Source organism: Microtus oregoni, unplaced genomic scaffold (assembly GCF_018167655.1).
Source record: "Microtus oregoni isolate MIOR12 unplaced genomic scaffold, Mior012 000061F_ref0000440, whole genome shotgun sequence".
Classification (NCBI taxonomy): Eukaryota; Metazoa; Chordata; class Mammalia; order Rodentia; family Cricetidae; genus Microtus; species Microtus oregoni.
In genome coordinates, this window is record NW_024543871.1 from 1,158,584 (window position 1) to 1,181,280 (window position 22,697).

At 41.5% G+C, this 22,697-nt stretch overlaps 2 protein-coding genes across 2 annotated transcripts in view; one reads left to right on the forward strand and one right to left on the reverse strand.

Moving 5' to 3' along the window:
• Positions 1-711: 711 nt before the first annotated feature.
• Positions 712-8,303, forward strand: Zbtb33 (zinc finger and BTB domain containing 33). The gene is made up of 2 exons (XM_041639971.1): positions 712-878; positions 3,209-8,303. Exon 2 carries the CDS (start codon positions 3,211-3,213, stop codon positions 5,254-5,256), a length of 2,046 nt encoding a protein of 681 aa, XP_041495905.1. The 5' UTR covers positions 712-878; positions 3,209-3,210; the 3' UTR covers positions 5,257-8,303.
• Positions 8,304-8,998: 695 nt separating this feature from the next.
• Tmem255a (transmembrane protein 255A) overlaps positions 8,999-22,697 on the reverse strand; it is a 53,031-nt gene continuing 39,332 nt past the window's right edge. The window contains 2 exon segments of the mRNA XM_041639894.1: positions 8,999-10,649; positions 17,250-17,393. Coding sequence (XP_041495828.1) covers positions 10,497-10,649; positions 17,250-17,393 — 297 coding nt within the window. The 3' untranslated portion in view covers positions 8,999-10,496.

The following is a 22,697-nucleotide window of genomic DNA, read 5'->3' on the forward strand; positions in this document are numbered from 1 at the left end:
AAATGCTACGGGGATAATAATGAGAAACAGGACAAATAGTATTTGCTTCCGAGATAGGGCTCATTTGACACTGGTTTGTTATTTCCGTCTTGTAAAATACTTTCATCCGTGTTTATGGACCTACCGAACCCTCTAAAAAGGGAGAAACTTGCCTTACCTGGTGTATATTTGCTGCAGATCAGATGTGATCACTGTAAATAGAAACGGAGTTAATAAGGCACTGCACCATTTAATATTCACTTAACAAGAGTTATTCGAATATAGGTTTCTTCTTAAAAGTAGACAGTATAATTTGGTTATCTTGTTATCCTACAATTTGAATTATGGGTTAAGAAATGTTAATACACAGTTTATATTTCAAGGTGATTTCGCATCCAAGCAACACAGGCTAACGGAAAAGATCGAATTTGGAGAAGACATGAAACTCTGAAGGTTTTTTAAGCCCTGGGGGCTTACAAGGAGTTTGAACAAACAAGACTAGCTTCCCTGCCACTTTAAACAGAGTTAGCGCCTTTCCCTTTCCCACACCGCCTTGCGCTCCAAAAAAGAGCAGAGCACTTTAAGAGCTTCCCAGTGACGGAAAGAGCCAAAGGCTGAGCGTGGCGCTGAAGTGAGGACTCGGGCTCTTCCGAACAGCCACGGACAGCTCTCGGAAGTGGCCCGCCCACGCGCTGCTCCCTCTGTCAGCTGAGTGGCGCGTCCATAGCGGCGGCGGCTGCAGCGGCGACGACGGCGGCGGCAGTTGCTTAGACGTCGACGGAGACTGGAGCGACATTTAAAGAGGCAGCACAAGCGCCCGGGAGTCCGGCTTCTTCTCGTGGAAGGACTCTGACCCTTCCTCGGCCTGAGGAGGAGAAAGCGGCAGCGGCGCGGAGCAGGTGAGGAGCGGCTGGGGTCCGGGCTGGGGACTAGGAGCTCGCCCGGCGCCTTCCATGCCCTGCCCTCGCCTACGTTTGCATTCGCCTCACTTGAACCAGGAAGCGGTGGAGTCGGAGGCTCGGCTCCCTAGGCTCTTTCTTTGTGTGGGCCCGGGAGCGCTGGGGGAAGAACCGAGAGGGCGCGGCGTGGTCCCCTTGTCTGTCCCTAGCTGGAGCCGCCGGCACCCTGGGCTAGGCCTCCCGGCGTGAGGGACCCCACCACCGCTACCCACTTGACTTTCACCTTTCCCTTCTGCCGGCCTGCGGGGGTGAGGGCGGGGTGCTCTTTTTCTGCCTACCACCTGATTTGATTAGACCGAGCTTTACCATGGGGCCCATCGTCCTCTTTGGTCCCCATCACAGGACACAACAATACCTAGTGCTTCGCCTGACCCCCTACCCCCCAACACCGTACCTTTCAGATCTAGGCCTTCTGCCTTCGCCAGCACCACCACCCCCATCCTCCTGCCTTCGCGCTGCTGTTTGCACCTCCATCTCTATTTGCGAGAAGCTAGCCGTTGCACGCAAATTGGCCTTTTAAAAAAACTCGATTGCGTCGAAGTTCAAAGGACGAAGAGGCAGGTGCTGGAAGAAAGATAGTGTTCAGCTGCTCCAGGGAGCCCCGCTTGGTTTGCTTCACTCTCTGCCGTGTGGCTTTTATCTCTTTGCTACCTTTCATCAGCCCTGTGAACCTGCCCACAGCCAAAGATTTGTCACACAATGGTGTAGGGTGTCTTTTCCAAGGTCAGGTCGCACATCACTGGGGGAGGAAAGGTTTGCCACCCACTTGGGTCGATCCTGAGCCAGCCCCCTGACAAGCAGGATGGATACCTAAACAAAATGAAAGCGAGGCTGAGTGTCAGCTGGACACCTGCAGGTGAGCCTTTCCAACATTGGGAGAAAAAGTATTTTTAGACAGTAAAATCACGTGGCCATAAGTAAAGACCTGTCCACTTGAAGGTGGTGTCTGCCGAAATCGTCTTTTTTGGATTGTTGGTACCTGGTCCAAAGGTCACACTTTGTAATGAATACCTTTATGGTTGCCTGTAGTTGCTTCTGTTAAAATGGAACCACTAACATGTTTTTAAAAACTCTCGACTTTTAGGCTTTGGTCTATAGTTTGTTTTTAAGTTATGATGTTGGAAAGTTTTTAAAAATACAGATACTCGGCCTGCCATGTGTCTATATTTGTGTGTGTATCTTAAGTACTGTAACAGTGATATCTTCGGCAACTTTAAAAGGAAAGCATATTAATGACGAAATAATTCTTTACCAATGCTCTTAGCAAGTCATGATTAATGCATAGTATTTGCATATAACACGTGTTTTGTGCTTACAAATGTTTTGATATATGCATATAGCTTTTTGCACTCTGGCCGCAGTTTCCACAATATCATCTTGAAATGCAAAAGGAAAGTGTTGGAAGTTTCACACAGCAGAAACACTTGCTGCCTTCTGTGTGGGAATACTGCCTATGTTCCAATAAGTTACTGTTCTCATTTTCACTCTCATTTAAAGAGAAATAAGCTCTTATACTAGGGCACATAATTTTTTACCAACAAAATATGATATTTCTAGTTTGTATGTAAGAAAGCACTAAAAAAATGGGATGCTTTCCCCTTCCATTTTCTTATTCCTTCATGAGAGTGTGTCCTGACTTCACTTGGTGCTCTGTTTAACATTGCACCTCTGGAGAGTGTAAGGGGGTGGGCATAGACCGACTAGGGGTAGGTAAAGAGGAAAAATGGGAACTTGTGAGGTAAAAATTGCCGGTGTTTGTTACTGCCCTTGGCTGTAGGGTTAACTTTTGAATCTGATCTTCCTAAGAAGAGACTTTAAATTTCAGACTTAATATTAAACACACTAAACTGTTCTGGCATTTAAACCGTTCATTTTCAGAAGTAATTTGTATTCTTGTGATGAAGATTTTTCTTAAAATTAAAAAATAGTTCTTAACTCTTGAGGAAAAAATTTGGGGCTAAGAAAGTGAATTCAAATTTTAAGAGGGTGATTAGTTAAAATATGTTTTCGTGAATTTCAAAGGGAGGTGACCAAATGGATTATTGTCCAGATGCATAGCAATTTCAAACTGTCTTGCCTTTTCTCAGAGGAAATCATACGATTGGACACATGGTCTAAAGCTAGTGTATGTACTCAGCATATTTCAAAGTCAAAATGTTGGAGCAAACACTGATTAAATTTTAAATAAACTTTAATACTTCTGTGCCTTAAATTCTAAATCATTAATTGTGGATTTCTCCTCCCTAATCACTTCCTCCTTTCTCTTGCAGGCATGGAGAGTAGGAAACTGATTTCTGCTACAGACATCCAATACTCTGGCAGTCTGCTGAGCTCCTTGAATGAACAGCGTGACCATGGACTCTTCTGTGACGTTACTGTTATTGTGGAAGACCGAAAGTTCCAGGCCCACAGGAACATTCTTTCAGCTTCAAGTACATACTTCCACCAGCTCTTCTCAGTTGCTGGGCAAGTTGTTGAACTGAGCTTTATAAGAGCAGAGATCTTTGCAGAAATTCTGAATTACATCTATAGTTCTAAAATTGTCCGTGTTAGAGCAGATTTACTTGATGAGCTGATTAAATCAGGGCAGTTACTAGGAGTGAAGTTTATAGCGGAGCTTGGTGTCCCACTGTCACAGGTTAAAAACATATCAGCACAGGATGGTACTGATGAGGCCTTACCTCCTGATTCTACTGACAAAAACCTTGATATACAGAAGTCCAAGGATGAAGCCCCAGATAATGGGGCTACTGTGATGCCCATTATAACGGAGTCTTTCTCATTATCTGCCGAAGATTATGAAATGAAAAAGATCATTGTCACTGATTCAGATGATGATGATGACGATGTCATTTTCTGCTCTGAGATTTTGCCTGAAAAGGAAAATTTGCCAAGTAACAACACGATGGCACAGGTCCAGCCTAACCCAGCCCCTGTTGCTATTTCAGAAATGACACCTTGTGCTAGCAATACCTCCCCCCCTTTAACAAATATCACACCTACTCCGAAGCTTCCCATACCTGTAAATCAGGCAGCTCTTAGCCAAACCCAAGGAAATGAAGAATTGCTGGTGTCTTCGGCTTCAACACATCTGACTCCTAACATTATTTTATTAAATCAGGCTCCACTTACTACACCACCAAGTGTCAGTTCTGCACTTCCAAATCATATGTCCTCTTCAATCAATTTACTTGTACAGAATCAGCCGACACCAATCAATTTACTTGTACAGAATCAGCCAACACCAAACAATGCTGTTTTAACAGGAAACAAGACCAATGGTGTGGAAGCGGAAGAAATTATAGATGATGATGATGTTACCATTAGCTCCAGTCCAGACTCAGCAGTCAGTAATACATCTTTGGTCCCACAGGCTGATACCTCCAAAAGTACCACTTTTGATGGATCATTGACACAGAAGGTACAGACTCCTGTAGTTCTTCAAGAGCCACCTTCCAATTCTTTAAAAGTTTCAGATGTAATTACTAGAAACACTAATGATCCAGGCTTAGGATCAAAGCATCTAACGGAGGGTCAAAAAATAATTACTTTAGATACAACTACTGAAATTGAAGGCTTATCAAACGGTTGCAAGGTTTATGCAAATATTGGTGAAGATACTTACGACGTAGTGATCCCTGTCAAAGATGACCCTGATGGAGGGGAAGCCAAACTTGAGAATGAGCTACCGAAAACATCTGGCAGTGAGCCATCAAACAAGCGTATGAAAGTAAAACATGATGATCACTATGAGTTAATAGTAGATGGAAGGGTCTATTATATCTGCATTGTATGCAAAAGGTCATATGTCTGCCTGACAAGCTTGCGAAGACATTTTAACATTCATTCTTGGGAGAAGAAGTATCAATGCCGTTACTGTGAGAAGGTATTTCCTCTTGCAGAATATCGCACAAAGCATGAAATTCATCACACAGGGGAGCGAAGGTATCAGTGTTTAGCATGTGGCAAATCTTTCATCAACTATCAATTTATGTCATCACACATAAAGTCAGTTCATAGTCAAGATCCTTCTGGGGACTCAAAGCTTTATCGCTTACATCCATGCAAGTCTTTACAGATCAGACAGTATGCATACCTTTCTGATAAATCAAGTGCTGTGCCTGTCATGAAGGAGGATGCTATTGGATATAAGGTTGATGCTGGAAAAGAACCTCCAGTAGGGACCACATCTACTCCTCAAAACAAGCCAATGAACTGGGAAGATTTTTTTATTCAGCAGGAAAATGATTCCATTTTTAAACAGAATGTAACAGATGGCAGTACTGAGTTTGAATTTATAATACCAGAATCTTACTGAACTCCTTTGAAATATCTGAAAGTTTGCATTGGATTAAGGGGCAGGGATTTCAGAAGGCCTGTGAAACAAATTAAGGCGAAAACATGTTAATTTAATCTGCCATGTCATCTGCAAGTAGCCAAGTTGCATCGTTAATTTTTAGAAGCAGTTTTTTCTAAAAGTTTGAGTAGAGATTGAACACCCTCTGAAGTATCTGTATACTTTAGCTTTCAGCTCATCTAAAAGATGGAAGTTTTTAAAGGTACAGAGAGATAATTTTCTGAATCGAATTTGAAGCAGTGTAAATGTTCTTTGACAATTACTGGAATTACTAATATACCCTAGTAGAGGTTATACTGTACTAGGGTAACTTCCATGCTAGCACTTTATAGCTGAAGTTTGAATTTTCTTAATGTTAAGCCTAAGTGTGTTGTGTCTTGTATACAGCATAAAAGGTAATGAACTTCCAAAAGTTGTTCAAGTAAATTTCAGAGTAAGTCCTAACTAGGTGGTTTGTTCTGTCAGTCCAAATGGAGATCAGCTTCCTGCCTCATTCCTACTATAAAATAACCATGCAAACAGGTCTCTCCTATGAAGAATGAGTTAGTTCTAGCTAATTGGGATTAACCATTGCTTTCCTGGCCATAGTCTGTAAGAGACTTTGATGACAAGGCCACTGTATGCTTTTAAAATGGCCCTGAGCAAAAAAAAAAAAATGAGCTAGCAGTCATGCATGTAGTGCAAAGGGGAGGTAATACAAAGTTCTTTTGTGCTTATCTTTAATCTTCTGCTTTTATATGGAGATTTTTGTTAATTATGGTTAAAAAATGTTCCCACGAAATGTTGTGAATTTACTATGTGAAAGCCACCGAATGCATCTTTATATGTAATGCTGGTAAATGTTGAGATTCCATAGATGAGACTCGTGTATTTTGGGTGGAAGGCTACTGGCATAGGTTTTTAAAAGCTCACGTTAGACTCCCCAGTAGGAAGTTTTCATTTTAAGTAGTTTTAATGGCAATCTAGCATTGTCCTTTCAACAAGGTCTTTTAGGGATTTTTTTAACCCCTTAAAATAAGTTCCAGTCTTTGTGCAAACTGCTGTTATATTATAGCAGAAACTGCATGTGGAATACTGCAGGCATGTTGGTTCCTGTTTATTTTGACGACAGTATCCCCCTTCTTCCTTTAAAGATGGCACATATTTAAACACTTAGAATTTAAAACTTAAGAGTAGTAATAAAAGGAAGCAGGTTGGAACAGATATATAGCTTAGCATTTATAAAAGATTTAACACATTTCTGTAAAAATTTAACCTATTTTTTTCAATGGAAAAAATAATAGATACTGAAAATGGTTGTGTTGCATAGTTACTAGTCATTTGTGACCTTGCTTATATATTTCTTAGTTCAGCATAGGTATTTTTATTCTCCTTACAGTGCATTTTTATCTCTTTCTTGACTTTGGACTTAAAGCTTTAATCATAATTTTTCATGCATAGGTCATTTTTCTGGTGGTAAACTAGGTGTAAAGAGAAAAGTTTAAGTGTTTCTTAACTGGTAGTTGAGGGTATCAAGAATCAGTATTTTCAGTAATACAAAGAAAAAAAGGATAGCCCCTGCTTACCAAGTAGTAGAGTGGTGTACATTTATGTTTTCTGTTTGATAAGCTTAGACCTTCAAACCATTTTCATAAACTAACTCTTAGAAAACTGAAAATCACTCTATAACTCTAGACTCTGATCTCTGTGATCACAGTATCTATTTCCTTTCTCTGTAGATATTGATGTTACTGCCTTTTGAGTAGAAGGTATGTTCAGAAATGTTCCCAGTTGAAATTTCAGTTTCATGAATGCAATTTCAACAGTTAGACACAATTACTTCTACCTGTGTGAGCAATAGTGACATTGCAGTCTCATCTTCTAGGTAAATTAGTTTGCTGTGGTAAAACGTGTTAGTTCTTACAAGCCTATTATGGGTTTTTTGGTTGTTGTTGTTGTTGTTGTTTTAATGTTTTGTTTTTCTTGAGACAGGGTTTCTCTGTGTAACAGCTCTGGCTGTCCAGTAACTCCCTCTGTAGACCAGACTGGCCTCAAATTCACAGAGAGCCACTGCCTCTCCCTCCTGAGTGCTGAGACTAAAGGCACTACCACCACTGCCTAGCTCCCTACAAGCCTATTATAACAAACCAGGGATAATAAAAACCTCTCCATTCTGAATAACATTGGTAAAATTATTTGCCACTGCTGCTGTACTCTGTAAATTTTGAATAAGAACTTCTTAACTCTGTGCCTACTGAACATAACTTCTGGAGTTTGCAGGGAGGAGGAGAATTATAAAGTTCAATTGTAATTTTGCCAGAAAGACTCTTAGACATGTTTTGGGGTCTTTGGGATTTTTTTAATGTTTTTATAACCAAAATTTAGAGTTTTGTGGAGTCCACCTGCCTCTGCCTACCCAGTACTGGGATTAAAGGCATGTGCCATCACTGCCTGGCTCAAAGTTCAGAGTTTTCATAAAACTCTTTACACCTAGTCATTTTAGGATTGGAAATTTGTAGCAAGGTGCTGTTTAAAACCTACTGTGAAGATTTTCTGAGGTTTTTTTACTTAGCTTTCTGACTACTGAATTTTCTATCTTTTTTTGAACTAGGCTTCAATTTTGTTCAAATGCTGAATTATCTGTAGGTATTCTGGGTAGATTCTATTTGAAATAGGAAATTTGTCCAAAGAATACCGACTTTCAGCAGTCTTAAAAGATTATGATATTTTGTTATCATTTCGATGGTCACTATCCTCCACAGAGTCACTGAAGAACTTGTTCCATTTCACTAAAAAAAAAAATGACCACTCATCTGGGCATTTAAACATCATCATGGTATGTGTATTTTGAGGAATTAGATGCAAATTCAGCAGCACTGGCTTCCTTACCTCTGTTCATTTTCCCCAATACTGCAATGTTCATATTTGTACAATCTTCCTTTTCAACACTTAAGTTCTGCTTTCCATTAGCCATACTTGACATTAGTTCATAGAGTTTGTTATGGTGAAATAAAGCATATTCATTCTCATTTCTGAGTGCATTCTTTACAAGATTATTGTGAATGAATTACATAGGCTTTCTGTCCTATTGTTTTTCTGGGTTTTTTTTTTTTCATAGCAGGAGAAAAGCTGTGTTTCTGATGACAGGATGGTAGAAATTAACATTATGTTTTGTGTATTGGTTAGACATGTCCCATTGGTTCTCAAACCGTCATAGTCAAAAGTGAGTTGTCAGCCAGTCGTTTTAGAGTAGCCAATGGACTTTCGTGCACACCATGAATGCCTGTAAAGTGCATAGGGAGAAGGAGAATTTTATTAATTTGAAACATCACAAAAGCTGTCTGGGTTTCCAACATGGCAGTGATACAGATTTTAAGCAATATCTAGTTTATACAGGTTCTGAATTAATATTTTAATATTTCATGCCCAGTTCAATACTTTAAAGCAGAATTAGGAAGAAAGCAGTAAATGTTATAAAATGCAGTCAAGATACATTGGAAATACAAATTCCTTCATTACAGCAAATGTTTTGCAGAATAGTGAAGCGGCAAATATTAATTTTCCTAAAGTAACATGCACTTTATATAATTCAATGTAATAAAAAAAAGCTGCTCAAATCAAGTGTTAGAAAATCTATACTGTTTAAAGTTATTTTGTAAAGTAAGAAAAATACATAGAAATGAGTCATAGAATCTTAATACTTTAAGAAATCTTCAATGATAAACTTTGTAATGGTGCCTTTAAAAATCTACACATTCACTAAAGCAAGGGGTAAAGTGTAAATGACAAAATACTGTTAGGTATTACAAGGTGATGTTTGTACAAGAAGTCAATTAATTATTAGTCCTTTTTTGAAATCCAGTAGAATTTTATTATGTTCGGAACTGTAAAAATAACCGTAATTTTGTATAACCTAAAAGGGTTGTGGCCTTTTGGATTTGAAGTCTGGATAGGACAGTATGGTGCTGAAAGGTAAACTCAGTAGTTCCTGTGAACAGTGGGTGCACTTGTTGTGCCTTGATTCTTGGTGACTAGGTGTCTACAAGGTAGATGGGAGCACCAGCATTTATCTGCCACCTCCAACCGGCAAAGATGGGAGGCAGCGAAATGGGCTGGAAATGTTTCCAGTGTGTGTTCTGTGTTTGCAGAACTGTCTCATCAGGAGTCCTCTGGATCTCCTGTACGTTTACATAATACAAGTGTAGGATTATCAGTCTCCCTTTAAACCAGTTCTCAGGTTAAAATAAAATCCTAGTGAACGTGTTCATGCTGGAGTGAAGGCATGGGTGCCAAAGTGTTTCCAACTCAACACCTTGATGGTTTAAAGCTCTGTATAATTAAAACAACTGTATAACTGCCACAGTGTGCCAGATGGATTTTAAATACGGAACACTTAAGAATTTGTCAAGTTGGCTGCATTTAAGGTCTTGAAGACTTGAAATGGCATTGTAACACTTTCATAATCTTGAATTGAATGCTGTCACAATTGATCTCAACAGGGGAAAAAGGAACAATAAGAGCAGTGGCATTAAAATACAGATGAGTTTTCAAGGGTGGGGTGCAGGATCGTGCGGTTTGCTGGGGTTAAAGCACAATATCCAAAGATTAAATAGTCACAAAGATAAGGAACAATTCATATCACGACCCAGTCTAATCTAGCATTTTTAAACTCTGAATTTCAACTGTAAGATTTGTATCTCCAGTAGCAAATGTGTTTTAGAATAATGCAACATATAATAGAAACACTGTCTCCTAAGTTGTCAGTTGTATATACTGAGATCTACTGAAAACAGCACACTTCTGAATCAGTTAGTCCTCATCACCACTCACAGTGAGGGACTATTGCACTTTTCCCCTTAGGAGGTACTAGTAACAAAAGCTGAGCTGAATGATCACAACAGCCATTTTTACAAGACTCAGAGAAGAACAGAGTAAGATATGGGCAGCGTTTTGTTAATATCCAATATCCAGACATAAGCAAACAAAAATCCTAGCCAGAACTCTCTGTGTCAGAACTACTTCCCTTCTTGGAAGTATTGGGTTTGGCCTAGCCAATCCTACCCTTCCCTTTTAATGAATAAGCTCCATCCCTATCTTTCCCTAGCCTGGCAAGCTGCTGTAAAACTATGCATAAGAGTCACACTTTAGATGTTGTACCCTACACACTTCCACTAAAGCAGAAATACAAAGCCACAATAATCTCAATAGCCGACAGGTGCTCCTTAAGGACTGTAAGGTGGTGGCTTTTCAAAAGGTGGGTAGTAGGGTGGAGAATAACGGGGTGGTGCGCTGGAGGACCACATGTAGCTGGGCGAAGGAGAGGCGGACTGGGGCTCCTGCTCATCAGAGGGAGGGGAGGGAAAGACACTGGAATGCTGTGTAATGAGAAAAAAAACAGGCAGTGAGTTTGCAATCCCTTCAACAGACATTACTATTTAAAATGAATATAGGCCAACAAATACAAAATCTGTTTCTGTTTAGAAAAATAGCTCAAATCTTAGGGTGTCAGTAGGGGACAGGATAGGTCTGCATCCAATCACTCAGGTTGCAAACTTCATGCAGAAAGTTTTGGGGATCCTCCTCTTCCCCCTTGACCTTTACATCTAGACAGTCATTCAGTCCTGATGCTTCAGCTGTGTGGCCTCTTGAAGACATCACTCCATTTTCTGCATCTGTTACTCAAACCATCGATTCCTAACTTATGCTCAAAGCATTACAACCAGTGTTTCAAAAAGTCTTGGCCTTAAGGATGTTTAATGAGGTTAAGTAATTGACCCCTAAGAAAAAACTTTTCTGTGGGAATATATACCATTGGGAAGTTCAGGGCTTGGGAGCCCATATCATAGACTAAAACGGAGGTTACACAAATCAGTTGGTTTGCTTGGCTCTCAAGCCATGAAGTCCTGTTCCATATGAACTACCATCCCTTTCATTACCCACAAACTCACCAGAGATCAGAAAACAGTGATTAACAAGGGCATGGGGGTGAGAAACCAATGCTAAGAATGAGGAGCAGTGTGTCAGTTTGCAGAGTTACTGGGGGTTCAATTTCCTTTTTTGTTATCTAAACTTGGGAAAGGAACAAATGTGGACTTTTAAAATTAACCTAGTGAGATATGAAAAGGATAATATTAAGCAAGGTGTCCCAAACTCAGACAAAGACTTCACATTCTCTCAGATGTGGATACTGCCCTGTAAAGAATATGGGGGTGAGAGGTAAAGTGTAGATAAATCCTGAAAAATAGGAACCCAGGAGAGGATTAAAGCTAGGTGACAACGAAAGAGGAGTGTGAAGACAGAAAGACACATAGAGTATGGAAAAGGAGAGATGGGCAAGATGGGTCGTCAGAGATAGCAGGGTTGAGGACCTGAGAGGGGAGGAGAACTGCTAAAACATTGTGTTTGAAAATGCCATAGTATCTAATGCCTTTTAATGCTGATTTACTATTTCTTCAATTTCCAAGTAAAAATGTAAGGCAAGTTAGAGAAGGGTATTTTGCCTGTCTCTCCTCCTATGTCTTTCCGTGTAATTTGCTGTTAAGGGAAATGACTTCTGGAGGGAGGAGGGCATGGCACAGCAAGCTGTTAACAGGTCCAGTGCGGCGTCCTGTTTCCAGGGGCTCAGTCTGAAGTCTTGCCTGTCGCTGAGCGAGAGATCTTGGCACAGTTAATGGATGTTTGTGCCCATTGTTTTCTCTTCAATTGAGATTTGATATGAGATGAGTGAGCATTAGCTAAGCAAGGAAACAGCCCTCATCACATAGTCAAAACTCACTATTTAAAAATATATTAAAACAACCAGCAAATTGCCATAAGAACGATCACTTGCCTCTGTTCCCAGGCCAATGGCCACCCATAACCCTAATAGTTCTCCTGCTCAGGGGCAGTTTTTTCTTCACTGTTCTATTCCCCAGAGCTCAGAACGGTGCTTAAAAAATAGTAAGTGCTCAATAAATCTTGGATGACTGATTGTTCCTTCAAGAGAATATATTAGGTGACCTTGGCCATGCCTTCTAAAACTAAAATCCACTATAGAGTCATACTAGAGGGAGGCTAAGATGAGGTCTCACATATGGAGGGAACTACAAGAACAGTAAGAGTTAGGAGACAAATTCAGGGTCTCAGAAAGAACAAAGCTAGTCAGAACCCGGAATAGGACTGTAGGGATTCTGGTGTATCTGACTCCAAAAGGATGTGGTAATTTTTTTAGATCCACTTACACTAAATTTTCTCAAGAACTCAAGTGCTGTTTCACATGGAGGTGGGGGTCACATCTTTACTTGGTCTAGCCAGAGTTTGACTTGATCGTATCATTTTTCCATGTTTGTAGCAATCTCAGGCCGGCCCTGGCATGTGTCTTCTAGTGTGTGAAACCAATTAGTTGATGGAGTCTAATCCCCACGCCAGACCCCTATACTCCTGGGAAGGCAATGTCTAGATTTCTAGGCGCTGTATGAGACACTGAAATACCTTCATTGCATCATGTTAGGGGTGAGGAGGGAGGCGCAATCCTCTTCCTTCTCCACTCTTTCCATTTTTGAGCTTAAAAATGACTGGATTACAGACCTGGGAGAACCTACAACTTGAGAGAGTGGACCAGAGAAAAACAAGATGTCCTCCTAACTCTAAACTGCCTCCTCTCTCCAAGAAGATATCCTTTACTAAAACAGCCCGGTTATGTGTTGTTTAATAACAGGGTTAAGTTCTGGGAAAAAATGCATTGCTCAATCATTGAGCAACTTGTTCACTTAAGTAAGGTAACTATGGTGTCACTCCTGTCACTATCTGCCCTCACTGTGGTGAACTGTTTGTTCCCTCTAATGGGAGATAAAATAACCCCTTCCTAGGCTAGGTGTAGTGACACAGGCCCTTAATCTCAGGAAGTAGAGGCACAGGCAGGTGGATCTCTGTCAGTCAAAGGTCAGCTTGGTCTATAATAAAGACTCCCAGACCGGTCAAGACTCCATAGTGAGATCACATCTCAACAAAAGAAAACACAACCAAATAAATAAACAAGTAAATAAATAACCCCTTTCTTCTATGTTGTCACACTGACAAGAAAAATAAGTAATAGATCCTCCTTTTCTTCCCCTTCTCTCTTGTTGCTTTCTTCTACTAAGAATGTTTCTCTTAACCAGAGAGGAAAAGAAAACCCACAGGGCCGAGGATCTCTGTGCCTGGGCATGTATGCGGCACTCTGTCCTTCTAAATCCCACTCTGGGGATGGCAAGAGGCAGCAGGGCGGTTTTAGGTGTTTGCAGTCACAGAAGGGAGGGACAAGTCCCTGCAGTAGAGCTCAAGTCAGCTGTGTCCTGAGAGCCATTCAAAGGCTCCTGTGGGTAGCAGCTGCTGCGGGTAGCACTTGGGCACTTTGATAATAGAGCAGGTAGAATAGCCGCCTCTGGATTTTCATTTCTCAGTTTCGTCTTTGGTGAATATTAGGGGGTGGGTAGCAGAGAAGAGGTGATTCTCATTTCCCTCTGAGGTCAGAATTGGAAATCCAAAGGATCAATTTGAAGGTTCCTGGCAGAGCTAGGGAGCTAACTGGCTGCAGTCCTCATACCCTTGGGGGTTGGAAAGGGAAAAGGCCCACAGTACCAGTGCATAGTTTCCTAGCAACAGGCAAGCACCTTGAGAAACACTTGGCTTTCTTGCAGCTAGAGAGCTGGCTGGATGTGTTTTGGTTCCTGCTTGAGAGATGAACTTCACTAATGCTCTGAATCCCTGCACACCACAAAGCACAAGGAACATCGAAGTAGCCAGCCCACTGCTGGCCTCATCAGCGCTGGCTTCCTGAGCTGCCCCCGAGGCCCGGGTGGCCATTTAATGTACTTAAGAAGGTAGATAATGTGTTCTAATGGTGCTAAGGAGGGCGCCACCCTTCATGAACACAGATGTCTCTCTATTCCCCACCCCCTCACCTGCCCCATGCTGTCCACATTCGCTAATATCTATGCGCATTCTGCGAATGTGTGCACATCTCTCTTGGGGGGGGGGGGCATGAACCTTTTACTCCAAAAGGTGCCCTGGCATTACCTACCGACTGACTAGTTAAGAGAAGTTGTGTCCCAAAACGGGGAAATAAAAGCATTTGTTGATTTTTTTTAAAAAGCATCCCCCCCCCCCCGCCGCATTCTGCCCTGGAAAGAAAAGGCTAAGCAAATGGAAGAGGAGCAGACAAAAAGGACAGAGGAAAATGAGGAAGAAAGAGCGAAAAAGGAGAATATAGGGGAAAGTTGAGAAGGGAGGGGGGAAATAAAGACAAAGCAGAAATGGCTTCCTGAGCTTCAAGGTAACCTGTACCTTTAACTCCTCTCACCCCCACAGGATTGAAGCAATCCTTTTATTAAATGGGCTAAATGTCTACTCAATGTCAATTTAATGGCTGCAGTGAAGCATCATGTACTCTCGGGTGCCGAATAAAGAACATAAGCACCACTGTTTGCATTTCTCATAGGCTGAGATTTTTGAGCCTAAACTCGGCAGTTCACCAAATGGACAGAAAAGGGACAAGTCTGTGAGTAAGGTAGAGGAACTAACCCAGCAGTCCAGATTGGGAAATGTGGCTGGAAACCTTCAAGGTTTTAGGTAAAACTACACTGGGTTCAATTTCGGAGCAGAAGCAGGAACTGATAATGCCCTATAGAGTTTGGGCTTAGCCGAAACTGAAGAGGTCATAGGGAAATGATTTCAAAGGGCAAGAGAAGTAGTGCTGCGGAGATGCGAAAGGAGGCTTCCTGTTTTGAAGTACAGGAAGTTCACTAGAAGTAAGGACACATTGGAATGCAGGACGGAAGTAGTCCGTTGCCCCACACCCAGGTCTCACAACTTCCTCAGGGCCAACTGACCCAAGACAAACCCTTGTTCATTTCTCACCACAAGGAACGTTTCCAAGACTTCCTAACTGGGTCATTACCCAATGAAGACAGAATTTTGAAGGACTTAAACAACCCCTGTGAGGGGCTGGGGAGATGGCTTATCCAGCAAAGGCGCTTGCTGTCAAGCTTGATGACCTGAATTTGACTTGGGACCCACATGGTGGAAGGGGAAAGCCAACTCACGCAAGTTGCCATCATTGCTTCACAAGTACATGAATGTGAATTCATGCGCGCGCGCACGCGCGCACACACACACAATTAATTAACTAATTAAAACCATGAACCTTTTTCCTCATTCTTCTATTAACCTCACTAAAAAGAGAATAGAAATGATCAAATCAGAGTCACAGAGATAACCCTATTTAGAAGTGAACTACATGAGGCTGGAGAGATGACTCAAAGGTTAAGAGCACTGGCTGCCCTTCCAGAGGACCCGAGTTCAACTCCCAGCACCCACATGGCAGCTCAGAACTTTCTATAGCTCCCGTTCCAGGGGACCTGACACCATCACACAGGCATGCATGCAGGCAAAAAAAAAAACACTAGTGCACTAAAAATAAATAAATTAGAATGAAAAAGGAATGAACAAAATGGAGAAGTCTTTCAGACAAAGAGTCTTAAAGCATCTGACTATAATTGAGGTCATTTTCAACCTGAGAACAGCAAGAGGAAGCTGTGGCCTCTTTTTGGACAGGCTCACTCTTCTATAGGTTTCACTCACAGAATTCTGACTATTTTGTATTCATCCAGGATCACATGCGGACATTCCCCAGCCTTTTGCATGTTTTAGGTCAAGACTTGTATTTCTTTCTTTGAAATTATAAGAGAGTGTACCATTGGGAATGAACAAGTGTTCAATGTATATACCAAGTTGTAGAGACAAAGAAGTCAAACATATCCCAAGAGCTACACCATAAGACTCTAAAGTCTTTTGATTCATGAAGTAGGATTTGAACAGAAAATGATGGTTGAATATATGCTTGAGTATCTTAAAAAGGAATTTTCTTTTAAGAGTCTGTGGTAACTGTTACACTTCGGATATTACTATTCCTAGTTATAAGGTTCATCACAAGATCTAACTTCCTCAAATCAATACAATTTACTTTGATATAAAAATAAAATGGCTCATCATGGAGGCTCACATCTACATTCCCTGAATTTAAGAGGTTGAATAATAACTTATGATTCTTGTTATATACGGTTTAGAAGCGTCCCCTAAAAGTCCAAGTGTTGAAGGTTTGGTCCCCAGAACTCTGAGGAGGTGATGCAACATTTACAAGTCTACATGATCTGGCCAGTCAGTCACAGACAGAAGCCTCCAAAGCTGTGCTCGAAAATAACCATCTCCTGTTTCCAAGCTGACTGCGATCTCCTGGGTTTTGTCATAGTGATGGAAAGCTGCACCACAATCACTGGTAATATGTAACAACCCACTTGGCATGGCTTTCCAGAGCACCTCCTCACTGCACACAGTGAAATCCTTGTGCCCGTTTTATGCTTTCATGTCTTTGCAGTTAGTCCCATCTCAGAAGAAAAGGTTGAAAATTTAAGTTTGGTAACACTACTTCTGACCTATGCAATAAGGCAACATATGGGAGAGAATTGTTGTAAAAATATTTTCTCTATGTAGTTCTAGTTAGCATGTTTGCAAAAGCAAAGGACTTCCTCATTGGAGGTCTGAGTCATACCTTTGTGTGGCTCGGAACATGCTTAGGTCAAGCATCAGGGCTATGCCTCTCACCACGGCAAAAGTCGCTCTTGAACAGGGGTCCATTTCCCAGCCAAATTATCTTCTTAGTGTATTTAAACACAATCTGAGAAACCTGACTCCTACCCCTCCTCTGTTTTCCTCTCATTCTATTTCTTCCCTCATGCTACTCCCACTTTCTTGCGCCTTCCATCATTGCCTCCCTGCAGGTCCTTTATCTAATCACTGCTTCCTACAAGCTGATAAATTCCATTGGGGAAAAGCACCTGGGCTAATTCCTATCTATTCCAAAGGCAACGGAAAGATTCTATAAATAAGTCAGGGGCAATAACAAGGGATGGGTTACATCAAAGGGGGTCAAGAGGGTTTTTTTCTCTCTCCAAACATACCTGAAAGTCATAAGCAGAATATGGCGGCAGATGAGGAGGGCTATGGTAGTAGATATTGTACGATGTCACTTGGGGACGAGCATAGTAAGAAACAGTTGGGTGGGCATTTTCAACAGAGCAGTTCAGTGCTGGAACGGTAGGGTTCTGCAGAGAAACAAATTAGAAACAATATATTACATACCATCATCATTAGGTGAATGGTTAAATAAGCCATAGCACAAACATTATAGCCTATCACCCAGCTAGCGATAAGCAAAATTTATATTTAGTGATATAAATAAATATTACTGATATTTATTTATAATAGTGATTTTATAAAAATAGAGATATTTAGTGATAAATATTTATACTTGTATTTAGATAATCAAAGACCTATGTATAATGGCAGAGAAAGCTGTCCAGAATACATGGTTATTTATTTTATATGTATGAATGTTTTGCCTATATGTATGCCTATGCATCCACATGTGTGCCCGGTACCCAAGGTGGCAGGAAGAGGATGCTGGATTCCCTGGCACTGGAGTTACAGATGATTGTGAGCCACCATGTGGGTGCTGGGAATTCCGGGTCATCTGGAGGAGCAGGGAGTCCTCTCAAGCCATTACTCCAGCCTCTGATGTTCTTTTTCTAGCTACGATAGAGCTCAGTGGTCGAGCGTTTGCCTAGTATGTGCAGGGCCTTGGATCCAGTGCCCGGTTCTGCGGAACAAAAGGCTACTGTGCTAAATCACTGTACTGTGCTCTAGTGTGTTTCCAAACCTCGGTTACATATTTATGTGTGTAAATGCAAAACCTCAGTTACATATTTATGTGTGTAAATGCAAAACTTCGGTTACATATTTATATGTGTAAATGCAAAGAAATTAACCTGGAAAGATTAATAAACTGTTATTAAAAGTTACCTCTGCAGAAGGAAGTAATATTAAGAGGAAAATGGAAAGTCTTCACTTTCTATTATATATGCCAATATTTTTGCAATTAATACATACTGGGTCGTTTTCCTTAAGCTTTAAATTTGTTTTAGATTTATGTATTTTATTTTATGTGTCTGAGTATTTTTGCCTGTATGTATGTATGTGCACCACATGCACGCCTGGTACCCACGGAAATCAGAAGAGGGTGTCAGATTGCCCAAAACTAGAGTTACAGGTGGTTGGTTATGAACTACCATCTGGGTGCTGGGAAACCAAACTTGGGCCTCTGCAACAAGTGCTCTTAGCCACTGAGCCATCTCTCCAACCACTCCACCTTTTAAGACAGATTTATATTTCTTTTTGTATGTGTGTAAATGCATGCACGCATGGGCATGTGTTTGTGTGTGAACATGTGAGGGTACTGTCTGTGCTGATCAGAAGATTGCATTGGCTCCCCTGAAGCTGGAGTTACCGATGGTTGTGAACCACCACACAGGCAGTAAAACAGACCTTGGGTCTTCTGCAAGAGCAAGTGCCCTCGGCCCCTGAGCCAATACTGCACTCCCCATACTCCCCAACTTTTTTCTGGAAGAATCCAAATCTACGGAAATATTGAAATCAGTTGAGTGACACTTCCATTATTTTTGCCAATAAAGCAGCGTAGGAACGATTTCTTTCTTTGCTATAACCTGCTGACAGAGTTAAAGCCACTGCCATCCATTTGTGTGGACAGTCAAGAGCTGTCTGCAAGGTGGACTTCTTCCTTCCAAAATGTCTCTACACTACATTAACACCGAGTAGGAGCTTTGTCTGAAGCGGTGAAAACCTGTGGGTAGGTTTTGGCCGTGGCACCGGCAAGGTATTGATAGGAAAACTCCTTTCCAGACAGTTTCAGCAGAGTTCTGTTGCTCTGGTGCTTAGGTGTTCTGTGGGCCTAGAGGTGTGCAGAGCTACAAACCTCAGTCATTATAGTGTACCTCACAGTGCCTCTTCTGTGGGAGAGGCGTGAGATCTTGGCTTACTTTACAGAGGAAGATCTCGGAGAAGTGACCTTCTTTCGCCACCAAAATTCAAAAACGACATTTCACCCCTGAGGACGTATCAGAAAGTATGTTTCTTTGGTCTCCTGTCTACTAGAAAACTACCCTGCCAGCTGTTACAAAACAAAACCTTCTATCCAAATAAACCAAACCTAACCATAGGAGAGCAAGCCAACAATGTAACTCTATCTGTAAAACGATTTCATGTGTTCAGCAGGCCAGGGATTCAGGATTGTGTCTGAAAAAAGTGAGCTATTACAGAGAAAAAAAAGCACAGAAGAACATAAAAGGAAGATTGAGTGCCTGCCGGAAAGATGCTGATGAGTCCAGGATAGAGGGGATAGAGAAATGGGCAGGGCAGCAAAGGTGAAATGAATCGGCAGGGATAAAGCAACAGAGACGGCCAAAGACTGATCTAGCTATATTTCAAATGGGTAATGGGCTTTTAAAACATGCTTGTCAGTATTCATGTGCACACATATGAGTGAGTGAGTGAGTGTGTGTGTGTGTGTGTGTGTGTGTACATTTGTGTGTGCATGTATGTTATTTCAATTGAAACAATTCTGGAGATCAAATTGTAATTCTACTCCCCGTTACTGCTCAGTAACTTTCTGAGCTCATCAAAGCAAAGGTTACTAGGAGGCACAGGAAAAGATGAAAGCAATCTTCTGTGACAAAACTGAGTCTACTGAAACAATGGTCATAAACTTTGGAAAAAATGCCACTTTTATTCTTCTCCAAATTATTCTAAATCGGAGACACTGGTGACTCGGGAACAAAATGTACAGATGTGTTCACTTTTTAGAGAGTCATCTCAAATCCTCATATCTTTGATCAACAAACATTGCATTGGACATTTCCTTCGGTTCACTCTCAAGCGTTTATGGCTAGGGTGTGAAGACATCCTTCTTTCATTTCAGCTTTACAACAACGCTGCAAAATAATGGCTCCTAGCCCACTGTGTTTAGGTGCTGCCAGCTCACAGCATTTGGCTCCTACCCTTCCATCAACCAGCACCCCTGAGCCTCCCTACAGACTCCAGGGCACCATAATAAGGGAGCAGACATGCCAGTCACCAACTACATTGGGACCTAGGCCAAGGATTTTTGTTTTGGCTCATACATCTGTATTCTAGGACTTTCTAGATCATGTTCTCATTTTGATGACATCATCTCCTTGGTGGCCTCAAGTTCTATCCCCACTAGAATTCTTTAATTCCATGAAGCAACTATCTTTGGCCACGATCTCTGCTGTCATCTTTTCATTTCCCCCATGGGTCTTTGACAGAGCTTCCAGGCTTATGGTTTAATAACACCCAGTATTTCTCCTGCTCTCCACCCTTACTGCTAAGGAAGCTCCCAAGCAAATAGCAGGAAGCATTTGTTACAAAGCTTAAAGAAGCAGAAAGGTCAAGACAAATGTCAGTTGGGGGCAGAAGGGATGGAGTAGAAGGAGCAACACACTATCTGGGCTCCAGTCCACAATCTGCTACTTAATTCTGGGCAAACCACTTGAGCCCACTTGATCTGTTTTTCTTGTCTGTTAATTGGTTATAGTACTTAATATCTGCTCGAGGTATTGAAGGTATCTAACAAAGATCAAACAAAAGTAAATGCACAAAGGCATTTGGAAAGGGCACACGGTCACTATCAGAACCGTCAACAGACTCCCCTCTCTTCTGCGCATACAGAACAACTGACGTTCAGAGACAAGAACACTAAGAGTGAAATGGGGAAACAGCAGTCTCTGAAACATATGTGCTACAGTAAATCATACATCTAATAAGGGTTTAGTATCTCTAACAGGAGAAGAATGCTTATAAGTCACCAGCAAAAAGAAGAAAAACTTAACTGAAAAAAAAAAAAACAGGCAAAGCCAGGCATGGTGGCTCATGCTTATAATCCCAGTGCTCAGTAGGCTGAGGCAGGAGGATTGTGCATTTGAGGCTAGCCTGGGCTATAGAGTAAGAGCCTATCTGAAAAAAAAAAGATAGATAGATAAGTAGGTGGGGGGTGGTAAAAAAAGAACTAAGATGGACGATTTTTTTCTAAAGAAGGAATATAAATTGTCAGGCCTGACATTATTGGCTATTCTAGAAAGGCAAGTGGGGTCAGGACCACTCCCCAGGGTATTTAAGTGATCCCCAAAAGAGGAACATGTGGTCTCCCTTTTTCCCTCCAGGGGGTCGGGTTCCTGCGACTTCCTGGTTTTCCCCTCAGGGCCACCCCGAGAGCACAGATCCCCCATTAAACCTGGATATTTCTTGATTTTGCTTGTTTTGATTTGGCTTGATTGGGAATTTTTGCATTGTCAGGGAGCTCCTAACAATATTAATCCATTTGTAGGCAACAGCCAGAGGAGACATGTCCACAATGACTGCAGATTAGTGGTTTCTGGCAGTTCGGGACAAGAGGAATAAGGAGTAGCTGAATAATGGCTACAGGCTTCAGGTAAAGAAAGTGTCCCTGAAGTGGACGAAGCAGAGGTGATAATCACGTGGAATTTTGAGTGTACTGAATCACCGAACTGTACACTTCAAAGAGGTTGATGCTACCATTGAGATGTCCTCCTGGAGTTTTTAAGGTGAGGGAAATCTTTGGTACGACGAGAAAGTCGAAACTTTGGAAGGGCTTAATTTCCTAGAGCACCACCTTTTAAATCTTTCCTTCTTCCCAATTTGCAAAACTTTCTTGAAGAAAGTCGTCTTTCTTAGGCACACTTTGACTGCACATCCCAATTCCTTTTGCCACCATAGAAAATTATTAAATCTTTCACTCGGAGAGGTTAATTAATACAAGGTTTTTACACCTCCGTGGCATATTAGCCAGCCTATTTTAAATGTTACTACTATCTGGGGCTGGAGAGATGGCTCAGTGGAAAAAAACATGTATTGTCTTGAAGAGGACCCGAGTTCAATTCTCTGCACCCACAACAGACAGTTTACAGTTGCTTGTAACTCCAGCCCCAGGGGATGCCCCTAACCTCAGGCCCATGCACACATACAGACATGCGCATATGTATACATAAATAAATAATAACAAAAATAGAAAAATAGAAATAAAATGTTACTATCTTAATTTTGAAACTCCAGCCCCAGGGGATGCCTCTAACCTCAGGCCCATGCCCACATACAGACATGTGCATATGTATAAATAAAGAATAATAAAAATAGAAGAACATAAATAAAATGTTACTGTCTTAATTTTGAAAGCAGACAAGAAACAAAGGGGCAATGCCTACCTGAAAATGTGGAAGGAAAGCAAACAAATGAATTGTTAGCACCATGACTTTGTGGGGTAAAATTAGAGGGAGGGACACCTTGCAGGTAAAGCAGCATTCATTCCATCAATGCAGGATTCCCTACGTTCCACTAGATGGGAAAGCTTTTCCCATTCAGACAGTCCCCACCACTAGGAGACTCTTCTGGGGAAAGCATCCAAGGACAATGGCAATTCTTTTTCCCCAAAGAAACCTCAACCCAGAAACAGCTATGTC